The sequence below is a fragment of the Salmo salar genome, chromosome ssa26, assembly GCF_905237065.1.
Source record: "Salmo salar chromosome ssa26, Ssal_v3.1, whole genome shotgun sequence".
Classification (NCBI taxonomy): Eukaryota; Metazoa; Chordata; class Actinopteri; order Salmoniformes; family Salmonidae; genus Salmo; species Salmo salar.
The window spans coordinates 6986688-7000069 of NC_059467.1; the positions used below are offsets into that span (position 1 = coordinate 6986688).

Below are 13382 nucleotides of genomic sequence, written 5' to 3' on the forward strand. Positions count from 1 at the left end.
GATAACAGCATACAATAGCTGTACGATTGACAGGGGCATTCAGGGAAGTTAGAGGAACATAAATTAGGTTATTTACATTATGACTGCCAATGCCCCTGAGCCAATGTACATTTGCAGCAGCACTACGACAACTCAGTGACACAATGGTAGGGATTATATGAGCAGGGCTTGGGTCCCTGATAAGTCATTGGTGGTGCTGTGGTCTGGATGTAGGTCCTCTTGGTGTGGGTCCTCTAGGTGCAGGTGGGGGGGCCTCGCTGGTCTGGGCGGGCTGTCCGATGCTCTGTTGCTCCTGTGTGAGGTGCTGGGGCTGCGTTTGTGGGCAATGTCTTTTAGGGTCCTTGCAAAAGTAGGGACTGCTGGTTTGTAGAGGTGGACCTGGTCATAAAGGCTGTTCAAGTCCAGGGTGGGGTATGGTGGGCCAGGTAAACATTTGGTTTTGAGGCACAGTCACAGGAAATGCTTGCGTTTACCCTCTGTATGGTAGCAGGGTGAACGTCTTTCGTGGTAGCAGGGTGGCGATAAGCACTTGTGCGTTGGGGAAAGTGGATGAAGATTTTTCAATCACTCCCTTGAGTGCTGTGGCCACCCTTTCCTGCTGTGCCCACTTTCTCTCTCTATCAATACGTAGCCTAATGCTTGCCTTTTATCCTGCCTGTCAAGGAAATTCTCAAACCCATCAAAGGAATACCCACTATCCTGGACACATAGTCTGTTACGGAGAACTGTTCCAATTCACATTGCTGTGGTTAAAAAATAAATAAAAAAACACTTAGCCACTAAATAAATAAAAAACATTCACAATTTGACAACAATATGCCTTAGGACTAGGGAATCAAGTCAAATAAACTCACTTTTTTATATAGCAAATTCCTTCCAAATATATATAGTTCAGTGTTTCACATACATACATATTATTTACAATGAATTTGTATGACATGTATGAAATATCTATTACATAATTATGATGAATATTGAAGGGAATATACAATCACAAATATCACTGGAACCCCCCAAATACTTCGACCAACAAATATCATCTAAAAACTCAATCTATCTGCTTTGAAAGACACCAACATTCAATAGCGCTTCTAGATCCATGAGATACCAGTTTGAAATGTCATCATATAATGTCATGTGTTATGAAAGCGTAGTATTTAACATACAGTAAGATTTAAAGATTAACAATCCAATGTAATCTAAGTTCATATGTTATGTCATGCTTTCTATGACAGTGTGGGTTCAACTAAGGGTTTGACGTACAGTTAGCCTTAAAAATCATTCAATTCAATATGCAATCTCTCTGCTCATGTACTGTATATCACTTCCATCTCCCTACCCCACTACTTTCATTGGACCAGTAGAAGAGCTAATGCCTACATTGATTAAAAAATGTATAATAATAATTAAACTTTATTTTTAAGCAGGGAAGTCCCATTGAGACCACTATCTCTTTTGGGTAAATCCATTTTAATTCAATTACTTTTTGAGAGCACCCCTTTTGATTTGAACAAACCTTCCATAAATATTTGCCCATTGTAGAGGTACTCAGAAAGTTACTTTTTGGACCTGAATTCCAAAACACTCAAGAGATAAAGGTGCTCAATGTTGACCTATTTTGCAAACCCCACCATGCCAGAAGACATCCATGTCTTCATGACTGGAAAAGATAAATGGTGGAGATTGATATAATTTAAAAGCTTACAAATAGGGCTGTCCAAACTATCTTTTTCTATGTCATTTTTTTACATTTAAAAGTAAATTATCTAAAAACGGGCAAACTCTTTTTTTGTTGTTGCATATGTTGTAGCTTAAAACCTATTTTACATCGTTTGAGGTTTTTGTGTTGTGCCCGCTATCAGTTGAGAGACAACATGCGTTTGAATACAGGGTGGGTGTCATGTTTTGGCTGATAAATGTACAAAAATTATACCCACACTGTATTTAAGAGCATGTTGTGTCTCAACCGATGGCGGCCACAACACAAAAATGTCAGATGATGAAAAGTATGGTCTAAACTACAACATATGCAAATATGAAAAAAAATCTAAATTGATGTGTTTTTAGATAATTGACGTTAGTTCCGTGAGTTCCAAATATCTCTAACGGTTGCCCCATCGGGAGATTTTTAATGCACGTGATATTAGAACGTTCTCTCCATTCCAGAATGTGATTGTTACGTAACAGTACATTTAATCCGCGCTGCCCTAAAACCAAGGCACGCAGCCTATTTTTATTTATAGGCTGTTTTCAACTTGGCCATTTTAAATTTTCTAACAAGTTTTTTATTTTCTAATAACAGTTTGAATTGAGGTGTGTTCCGTCTCATTCATTCACATAAAAGTAGTCATTTTTACTTTTGCGGACCAATTAATTTTTCTGACATTCCTGACCCGGCCAGAATTCCCCAAACACTTCTCAATTGTTTGTGCAGTTCAAGTCTGCAGACATTTGCTCATCTGCCGTCCTGCATACACGTGTCCACATTTTCCATCTGTTGCCTGCATCGCAATCAAAGTTGTTTTCATTACCAATAATAACTTTGGAAATGTGTGCGTTTCTATCAAAGTAAGTGCCTTATTACGTTATAATAGTTTCTGCATGTCGTTTCTATTGTAGAATAATGTTTTTGTGTATATTCCTTATAACGTTACTCATTTCATAACATTTATGGTGTTATACTCAATGCTTAGGTAGCTAGCTACATTCTTCTATTAGCTCTGGAAAACAATGCTAATTGCGTCAGGGAAGTATTAGCATGTGTTGTATTTTGAAACTACCCTGGCCTTATGACTCCCAAGTGGCACAGCGTCTCAGTGCTAGAGGTGTCACTACAGACACCCATCTTCAAATCCAGACTGTGTTTCTATCAAAGTAAGTGCCTTATTACGTTATAATAGTTTCTGTATGTCGTGTTATACCGTTTATACTGTAGCCAACTGTGTGTATGGAGCATACTCTATTTGTGTATATTCCTTATAACCGCGGACACGCGAGGTAACGTTACTCATGTCATAACCTTTTATGGTGTTATATTCAATCGTCCTTATGTAGCTAGCTACATTATTCTATTAGCTCTGTAAAACAATGCTAATTGCATCAGAAGTATTGGCATGTTGTATTTTGAAGCTACCCTGGAAAAATTTAGAAATATCTTCTACCACTTGGGCGTTTTCTGAGTGCATTCCACAAAGCTGTTTATCATGTCAGCCTTATCCACTGCCCCCATTTTGAGGTTATAGTCAAGCACGCAGTCTAATTTGATGTTTCTCTGTCTGGTTTGTTTCTCTCTCCCGTCAGGTGGTCCACCTTCCCTGTGGCCGACATGGTTGCTGTATGGACAGCGGAGAGGACATGGACGTCTCGTTTGTCATGGCACTTTACTGCCAGTTGTTGACATTTCTTATTTTGTATCATTTGGTCATTTAGGATGGCAGTAGCGTTGTTGATGAAATGCAGTCATAGCAGCAGAACTAGAAAGCAGTCTTGGGAAAAGAGGGTGGCAAAGTTGGTCTCTACAATGTCTCCCACCAGCTCCTCTGTCAGAAACAACTTGAAGCACTCTGCCTCAGATGGAAATGGCAAGGGACGTTGCACTCCAGACTGGGACTCATCAACACAAACAGCTGGCCAGGAGGGGTGAAATGGCTGGCAGCCTTCCAGCTACCACAGAACTCCTGTACTTCATCCACTATCCGTCTGCCTCCATCACCACCTTCAAAGGGAACTGGGACTTTGTCAGTGGACAAGGGGTCCTCAGTCACTGTCAGAATCTGATTCCTGACTTTCAGACTCATTGTTAGAATTTTTTTAAATCTCCAGAATTTCCGCATTTCTGAGTTGTCTCCTTTTGAAAAACATTGCTAATGCTACAGCTTAGCTCATTAGCTACATACATAAACAACAACACTGAATGGCTCAGAGTGGGAATGAGAGGTTACGTGTGACTGCCTGCACGCACCATTTGTATCAATAAATCACTATCAGAAATGTTTTGTGTGGTATTATTGATATATTTACTATTTTATTCATGTTTTTCAATTACCGGTGATATGCATTCCGATTTTTGCATAGATTGTAATGGGCACATAGTATGTGTGTAAAATATTTTTTTGAAGGTTGTACTGATTATGATGAGCTAAGCTAATTCCAGCTGTGTGTGTGTATGTAACCGATGTGAAATGGCTAGTTAGTTAGCGGTGGTGCGCGCTAATAGTGTTTCAATCAGTGACGTCACTCGCTCTGAGACTTGAAGTAGGGTTTCCCCTTGCGTTGCAAGGGCCGCGGCTTTTGTGGCGCGATGGGTAACGATGCTTCGTGGGTGTCAGTTGTTGATGTGTGCAAGGGTCCCTGGTTCGAGCCCAGGTTGGGGCGAAGAGAGGGACAGAACCTACACTGTTACATGGGTGCCGTGACCCGGATCATTGGTTGCTGCGGAAAAGGAGGAGGTCAAAAAGGGGGGTGAGTGTAACCGATGTGAAATGGCTAGTTAGTTAGCGGTGGTGTGCGCTAATAGTGTTTCAATCAGTGACGTCACTCGCTCTGAGACTTGAAGTAGGGTTTCCCCTTGCGTTGCAAGGGCCGTGGCTTTTGTGGCGCGATGGGTAACGATGCTTCATGGGGTGTCAGTTGTTGATGTGCGCAAGGGTCCTTGGTTCGAGCCCAGGTTGGGGCGAAGAGAGGGACGGAACTTACACTTACATATGGAGCCATGTTTGTTGACATACAATGCATTCTGGGTTTCACTTGATCGTCTGTCGAACCAAAGATGCTATAACAAAATGAGGTGAGTATGGGTTCACTCATTTTTGAGAACTTCAGGAAGTGAATGTGGGATATGAACGATGGTAGACGACACACCCCTTCAACATGCATACTATAAACAGACCAAACTCATCTTGTCTTCTCTTATTATCTCTGGTTTCTGTGAGGGGAAAAAAGCCTGGCTGCGCACTGAAACTAATCATCGTCGGATTACTTTCGATTTCTAGAAAGTGTTTTACTCAATTATTTTGATCAACGGTGAGCTCACCTGTGATGTGATTAATTATACATAGTAATTGCTATTAGCTAGTTCATAATGTAGTTTGTCAGCCGAGAGTTAGAAAATATGACCGCTTGTGTTGCGTCAATCTTTCCTCAGTGCTAGGACAAATGTAGCCTACATTTTTCCGGTTAGGATGATTGTGTTATGCTATAGATACTTCTGTGAATATCTGAACATTGCATCCAAAAATAAACTGCTCACATTCTGGACATAACTTTGTAAGGACTGTATTTGTGTAAATAGTTCCTGAAAAAGTGTGGCCAGCTCAAATACTGATTGTTGTGTCATTCGAAACTGGCTGTTCTAAATGAGCGTTCTAATCACACGGGTGTGATCGTACGCTTCAGGGACCACTGTAGAACGATCACACCCGTGTGATGGTACGTGTGAAAGGGTTAAAGGTAAAACAAATCATTACTTATTTTTCAAGACAATAGTTTGACAACCCTGTTGATAAGCTTTTAAATGATATCAAACTCATCCATTTTTATTTCCCAGTGTTGAAAAATGGGTAAACTTTGAGCACCTTTATCTCCTTAAGTTTTGGGCATTCATGTCCAAAAAGTCAATTTCCGACCACTTCATGGGCAAACATGTATGGATTATTAATTTTTTATCAAAAGGGATGCTGTCAAAAAGAGATTGATTTTTTTAAAAAGCAGCAAATAAGGAGTTAGTGATAGAATTACATAAATCAAAGGAGGGAGCACAAGAAACACAAAAATACAAAAACACAACTATAATTAAGCAGATATTAAGCAGAACTGGCTTCAAATGCTATTTGAAATCTTTAAAATACTTTTAGCGTTTGCTTTAACCTGCCTGGAGTGCCAGACTTATAGTTTTGCAGTTATTCTATTGGTTCCATTGCAACAGGCATGTCAATCAATCTCAGCTCAAGTATTTGAAATTATTTCAAATAGTATTTGAACCCAGGTCTGGTAATAAGAGAGGAATGCAAAGCGATATGCATGTCCCTATAAATTTGCAAGATACACACACCCCAGTGCCTTATATTTTCTATTACAAAACAAGGGTTGATAGAAGCTTCCCCTATAGGAAAAAGTCTATACGTCAACACCCACAGATCATTCACACAGCGTGTGTTCTCCGCCAGGCGAAAGGATGCAACACAGCCAGGATAATGAATGGCCAGAGCTGGCTTAAATCAAAGGTATTATATCAAAGGGAAATGAGAGCGAGGATGCTAACAAGTGTAATCTAAGACTTCATCACTTGAACTTCTTTTGCAATCCAGACATTAAAACCCTTTGAGTCAGTCTATGAATCTAGGATTAAACAGTTCTATCCTTTAAAAAGAAAAATGGGTGTAAAAAACCCTCCAAAGGTAACCTTCTGACTCAAATTAACATACAACTCCTTTGCATGTTCCTGATTAAACATAGGCAAGCACACCCGCGCACACACACACACCCGCACACACACACACTCACTGTCTGTTGCAGGTCAGGGATGAGGACGCGGACAACCAGGGAGTGAGTGTGTATGTCGTCCATGCGTCTGGGGGTCGGCTCAGCGGTGGCACTTATGGTCTCGTAGATGGTCTCCTCACGGGAGCTGTCAGAGGCGGAGTCCTCGGAGTAGTCAGAACAGCTCTGGGCCATCTCATCCTCACTGGACGTGGGACTCCGGGGCATAGTCAGTAGGCCAGACGAATTCAGCTTTGGAGGAGTAAAAAACTATGAGTAAACAACTTAGAAAAAACAACTGAGACGAATCCTACATTTTCACTTAGTCTCTCTCCCATTGACATCAATACATGACTAAGTGAAAATATGACGTTAGAAGATAAGCTCTAATATAAGCTCTAATAATGCTCTATATACAGTGGTTCCTCCTTTAAAAGTTGCGAGCTTGCAACCACAAGGAGGAGTTAGAGCACTCATTATGCATTTGGGTCCCAAGGTTTTTATATGACCAATCATATCGAGTGGTTCCAATGACAAATTTTGCCTCGAGCCACCCTTGCCTTGTGGCTGACAAAGATGGCTGACAAAATATTACGGTGGAACCAGATGTCAGTTGTTATAACGTCATAACGAGTCAAGCAAAAAATGTACAATTGAGAGGAATATGTTAGTTAATGTAGAGGCAAACGTTTGTGCATATTTTTTTGTCATGAAGTTAATTTACAAAAATCGCTATTTAGCAAGTTATCTGACTAGCTAACATTAGCCAGCTAGCTAGTGTTAGGAGAATGAATTTGTAATTCGTGTTGTTTAATGTTTAGGGACTCCTGAGAAAACCAGCAAACCAGGCTGTAGTCTTGTGAAACAGTGGCTGTAAAGAATCTAGCAAGCTAAAGCATTTACTGCAAATTGAATGTACAATTGTATAAGCTTGCCTTGCAATGCAGATGAAGTAACATAGCTAGCTAACTATTTACTTGCTTATTGTGCAGTGGAGGATAAAAATAACTGTATGCCTATGGATGTGTAGATTCACTGATCATGTACTCTTCCTTGGCAAATAAAGGTGCGGTTCAGGTATGAATCTCTGAGACATTCTTTTTCAGTCATATTAAACTGTGTGTCTGCATGTATGTATTACAATTATACACTTCAACAGTGTTTACCAATCCTGCTCCTGGGACATCAATGATTACACATTGTAACTATGCAATAGACTAGAAACATGATTGATTTGTAATTCATATATACAGAAAAAAAAAGATGCATATCTAACTCCCTTCATCTGCATTAATCTGAGGACACAGGATAGTATTTCAATGAGACACTAAATTTCAACCAGAGGAGAATGTAAAACGCTTTATTGAACGCATTATCCAGGTGTTATACATACATAAATTCATTATAATTATGATAATTGTAATATTATAAATACAAGTTCAATCTGTACTTCAATGCACATATGGTGTGCATTATGAAACGAGGAAGAAAGATGAGGTGGGGAGAGAGGTGTAGAAGACAGAAAGGGAAAGAGGTAAGAACAGCGGCAGACAGCATATGATTCATGAATTACAGTGCTACCCTAATATTCTCTCAGTTCATCACAATTGCGGTATCTCCTAACCAGCCTTAGACCCCCAGTTGGCCCGAAGGTTATTTTAAGAGCGGGTGAGGTGGCGATGACGGGACTGGCTTCCTCTCTCACATCAAAACATACCTGCAGATGAGAGAGCATGATTAAGCCTTGTTTTTTTTAATCTAACACAGTCAGTCATCTTAAATCAGGATGGAAATGCAAAACTGACCTTGGATCATTAACTCTAGGACTACTACATCTCTGTCTGTATTTTAATGTAAAGCATCTCTTTAATAATACTTCCTGTTGACCCGACCAAGTGACATCTCACCTATGATCATGCTGTGCCCTCTTTGTCAGCCAGTTCAGACGCGGGAAGGGTTCACCAAAACAGCTGATATAACCTAGAGGATTTAAAGAGAAGGGGGAGAGGGATGAAGTGAAGAAGAGAGACTGTTATTGTGTGTGTGTGGTGTCCACACTAAATGGCTACAGAGTACTTTATGCTGAAAAACAGACACGAGTACAAACAATAGAACATAATGTCAATAGAAGATACTGTATGTGACGCAGACACCTATCAGAGTGTACCTGAAACATTTAAATATAGAGGGCTATGTGTCTCACCACCAAATCGTGACTTGGCAGCAACAGATAGTCCAGTGAAAATGACTGTGTTCATGTGGTGTAAATCTGAAAATTAGCAGCTGACATCTTAAGGGTTTTTTAATTAATGCATGTGAGACAGGTTCCATGTACAACAAGACAGGCAGAGATGGAGAAAAAGAACACAGATCAGTTTAATTACCTCTGGTTATGGACACTTTTGCCAGCAATAAAGCTTCCAAAGCCTGTTTCTCGGACAGTGAACATCTGGCAATATCTAAATGTTCGACCCCTTGATCAGCTCGCTCTTTGAAAGTAAAGAAAACAGCTTATTTTTTATGGATATGAAAGCAAAAACTGAGATATGACCGTTCAATCAAAAGCAGCAGATGTCATTTTTAGGATACGTCAATACAGCCCAGTGCTGCTTACCTGAGATGCCATCTTCGTAGGTGTCCGCTTTGACTTCCTTTGTGTCGGAAAAAGTTGCTTTCAGAACAATTATTTTTGATTGAAAATAAAAAAGGTTTTGCTCTCGACTAAAAGACACAAATGTACCTCCATAGCATATAACAATTTGCCTGTGAATAACTACATCTTCATACAAATGTGCTACTGTATGCAGAATTCTTGACGCACAACCGAAGATGCTGCCATATCCTGCCAGCACACCCACAAGCGAGCCACTCAGGAGCAGAATGATGACGCGTGGAAGAGGGAAAGGAATGAGATGGGAACAGCTATTTGTTGCAAGTTTGGGAGGAGGGCTAATAGCTGAACAATTGACATAACCTGAAAGGCTGCTCAGCAAGGAAGAAGTCACTGCTCCAAAACCGCCATAAAAAAGCCAGACTACGGTTTGCAACTGCACATGGAGACAAAGATCGTACTTTTTGGAGAAATGTCCTCTGGTCTGATGGTCTGATGAAACAAAAATATAACTGTTTGGCCATAATGACCATTGTTGTGTTTGGAGGAAAAAGGGGGAGGCTTACAAGCCGAAGAACACCATCCCAACCATGAAGCATGGGGGTGGCAGCATCATGTTTTGGGGGTGCTTTGCTGCTGGTGCACTTCACAAAATAGATGACATCATGAGGACGGAAAATTATGTGGATATATTGAAGCAACATCTCAAGACATCAGTCAGGAAGTTAAAGCTTGGTCGCAAATGGGTCTTCCAAATGGACAATGACCCCAAGCATACTTCCAAAGTTGTGGCAAAATGGCTTAAGGACAACAAAGTCAAGGTATTGGAGTGGCCATCACAAAGCCCTGACCTCAATCCTATAGAAACTTTGTGGGCAGAACTGAAAAAGCATGTGTGAGCAAGGAGGCCTACAAACCTGACTCAGTTACACCAGCTCTGTCAGGAGGAATGTGCCAAAATTCACCCAACTTATTGTGGGAAGCTTGTGAAAGGCTACCCGAAATGTTTGACCCAAGTTTAAATTGTTTAAGGCACTGCTACCAAATACTAATTGAGTGTATGTAAACTTCTGACCCACTGGGAATGTGATGAAAGAAATAAAATATTAAATAAATCATTCTCTCTACTATTATTCTGACATTTCACATTCTTAAAAGAAAGTGGTATTCCTAACTGACCTAAGACAGGGAAGTTTTACTAGGATTAAAAGGTCAGGAATTGTGAAAAACTGAGTTTAAATGTATTTGGCTCAGGTGTATGTGAACTTCCGACTTCGTGGGTGAACAGGGAGTACATGAGGGGACTGAGCACACACCCCTGAGGGGCCCCCGTGTTGAGCATCAGCATGGGGATATGTTGTTGCCTACACCCACCACCTGGGGGCAGCCCATCATGAAGTCCAGGATGCAGTTGCAGAGGGAGGTGTTCAGTCCCAGGGTTCTTAACTTAGTTATGAGCTTGGAGTGCAGTATGGAGTTGAATGCTGAGCTGTAGTCAATGAACAGCATTCTCACGCAGGTGTTCCTTTTTTCTAGGTGGGAAAGGACAGTGTGGAGTGCAATAGAGATTGTGTCATCTGTGGATCTGTTGGGGCGGTATACGAATTGGAATGGGTCTAGGGTTTCTGGGATGATGGTGTTGATGTGAGCCATAACCAGCCTTTCAAAGCATTTAATGGCTACAGATGTGAGTGCTATGGGGTGGGAGTCATTTAGACAGGTTACCTTGGCATTAGTAGGCACAGGGATTATAGTGGTTTGCTTGAAACATGTAGATATTACAGACTGTGTCAGAGAAAGGTTTGAAAATGTCAATGAAGACACTTGCTGGTCAGTGCATGATCTGAGTACGCGTCCTGGTAATCCATCTAGCCCTGCGGTCTTGTGAGAATGTTAACCTGTTTAAAGGTCTTACTCACATCAGCTACGGAGAGCGTGATCATACAGTCGTCTGGAGCAGCTGGTGCTCTCATGCATGGTTCAGTGTTTCTTGCCTCAAAGCGAGCATAGAAGGCATTTTGCTCGTCTGGTAGGCTTGCGTTACTGGGCAGCTCTCAGCTGGGTTTCCCTTTGTAAACCATGATAGTTTGCAAGCCCTGACACATCCGACGAGTGTCAGAGCCGTTGTAGTAGGTTTCGATCTTAATTCTGTATTGGCATTTAGACTTTTTGATGGTTCGTCGGAGGGAATAGCGGGATTTCTTATAAGCATCCGGATTAGTGTTATGCTCCTTGAAAGATGTTGCTTTTAATCCATGGCTTCTGGTTGGGATATGTACATATGGTCACTGTGGGGACAACGTCATCGATGCACATTATTAATGAAGCCGGTGACTGGTGTGGTAAACTCCTCAATGCCATCGGGTGAATCCCGGAACATATTCCAGTCTCTGCTAGCAAAGTGGTCCTTTAGCTTACCATCCGATTCATCGTACCATCACTTTCGTATTGAGCCTGTCACTGGTACTTCATGTTTGAGTTTTTGTTTGTAAGCAGGAGGATAGAGTTCTGTATGCGTCTCTGTGTGTGGAGAAAGGGTGATCTAGAGTTTATATCCCTTTAGAAACAGTGGCTAGTGAAAGTATTCACCACTTTGGCACTTTTCCTATTTTGTTGCCTTACAACCTGTAATTAAAATTGTTTTCTGGGGGGTTTGTATCATTTGATTTACCCAACATGCCTACCACTTTGAAGATGACTTTTTTTTTTATTGTGAAACAAACAAGAAATAAGACAAAAAAACAGAAAACTTGAGGGTGCATAACTATTCACAAGTGTTTTTTTCATTTCACTTCACCAATTTGGACTATTTTGTGTATGTCCATTACATGAAATCCAAATAAATATAAATTTAAATTACAGGTTGTAGTGCAACAAAATAGGAAAAACACCAAGGGGGATGAATACTTTTGCAAGGCACTGTATACAGGTGACATGCTGGTAGAAATTAGATAAAATGGATTGCAGTTTTCCTGCATTAAAATCAATGTCCACTAGGAGCTCCGCTTCTGAGGCGCCGCTTTTTATTGTTTGCTTATGATCCTATACAACTCGTTGAGTGCGTTCTTAGTAATTGACAGCTACGAAAAATACAGATGAAAACTCTCTTGGTAAATAGTATGGTCTATAGCTTATCATGAAGTATTCTAATATTAGAGATTGCTCACCACCACCCCTCATTTTACCAGACTCTGCTGTTCTGTCCTGCCGACGCATAGAAAAACCAGCTAGATGTATATTGTCCATGTCCTTAACTCCGAGAAGGATAGTATATTCCAGTTTTAAAATGTGCTGAGGCTAAATTTTTTTGTTTATTCTTTACTTCAACGTTGTACAGTTTGAACGTCATTTATACCCAGCAAACTTTCAACGTTGCACAGACATGTTTTTGGCTGTATGTTGACGCAACATCCAACTAATTTGATTTTGGTAATTTTACTGGAGAGTGAATTGTTCATTTCTAATATTGTCATTCTGTCCTTTTTTTTGTTTCTTTTTCCATACTTTCCCAAGTATCTTACATTATTACTCTGGGACAAGTTATCATGAGGGTTTTGGGTATTCATTGCTTTTTCACTCTGTGCTCTAATGACAGGGGTGTATAACAGGGGTGCTCAGGGTGGCCGATATAATATCATCAAGTACATTTCATGGAACATCAAAGGGGCTGTGACGATCATCCTATGATCTACGTTACATAATCTAAAGACATTCCTTTTCTCAATAATCAGACATTTAAAATGTTAATGGTTTATGATAAGCACATATTTATATATGGTATAACCTGGGGTTAGCGATGTCCTTTTGGTCAATTATTACCTGGTATTTCTTCATTGATTGTAGAGGGTTATCTGTTAATTTCCTGGTCAGAGAATTGACAGGCAATGGGATGTGTTCAAGAGCGCATGATTTATTCAGTGTACGGGGATAAAGGAAGTTTCGTATCCCGGGTGGACGTACATGTTCATATGCCAGATTGTATTTACTCTAAGCATGTTTGCACCATTATTGATATGTGTGCTCAAGGTTATTCATGTGTGTGTAGAATCTGAAGATGTTTAGATGTTAATTCATGCTGTTAAATGTTAATTGAAAAGGATGTGAAAGGGCTTCTTCCCAATGGCCAAATGCATGATGGGTATTGGTATTCAAACCCTGTCATTTCTGTGTTTGAGAGACAGATAGGGACAAGACAGGGTAAGATCAGCATGCTGTCAGGTGCAGGAATGATCGAAGCCTGGCTTTTTGTTTGAGTCGATTAGGCCTACTTTTTGTTTATCGTCCTGTTTACTTG

General features: G+C 40.5%; 1 protein-coding gene and 1 long non-coding RNA gene across 2 annotated transcripts in view; one reads left to right on the top strand and one right to left on the bottom strand.

Moving 5' to 3' along the window:
* LOC106587060 (SH3 and multiple ankyrin repeat domains protein 2) overlaps nucleotides 1–13382 on the bottom strand; it is a 262030-nt gene that overhangs the window by 192053 nt on the left and 56595 nt on the right. Inside the window, exon 3 of the mRNA XM_045708423.1 lies at nucleotides 6502–6729. Coding sequence (XP_045564379.1) covers nucleotides 6502–6705 — 204 coding nt within the window. The 5' untranslated portion in view covers nucleotides 6706–6729. The remainder of the gene's footprint in view (nucleotides 1–6501; nucleotides 6730–13382) is intronic.
* LOC123730757 (uncharacterized) lies at nucleotides 2143–3990 on the top strand. The gene is made up of 2 exons (XR_006762186.1): nucleotides 2143–2568; nucleotides 3301–3990. It is a non-coding gene; the product is annotated as an uncharacterized lncRNA (long non-coding RNA).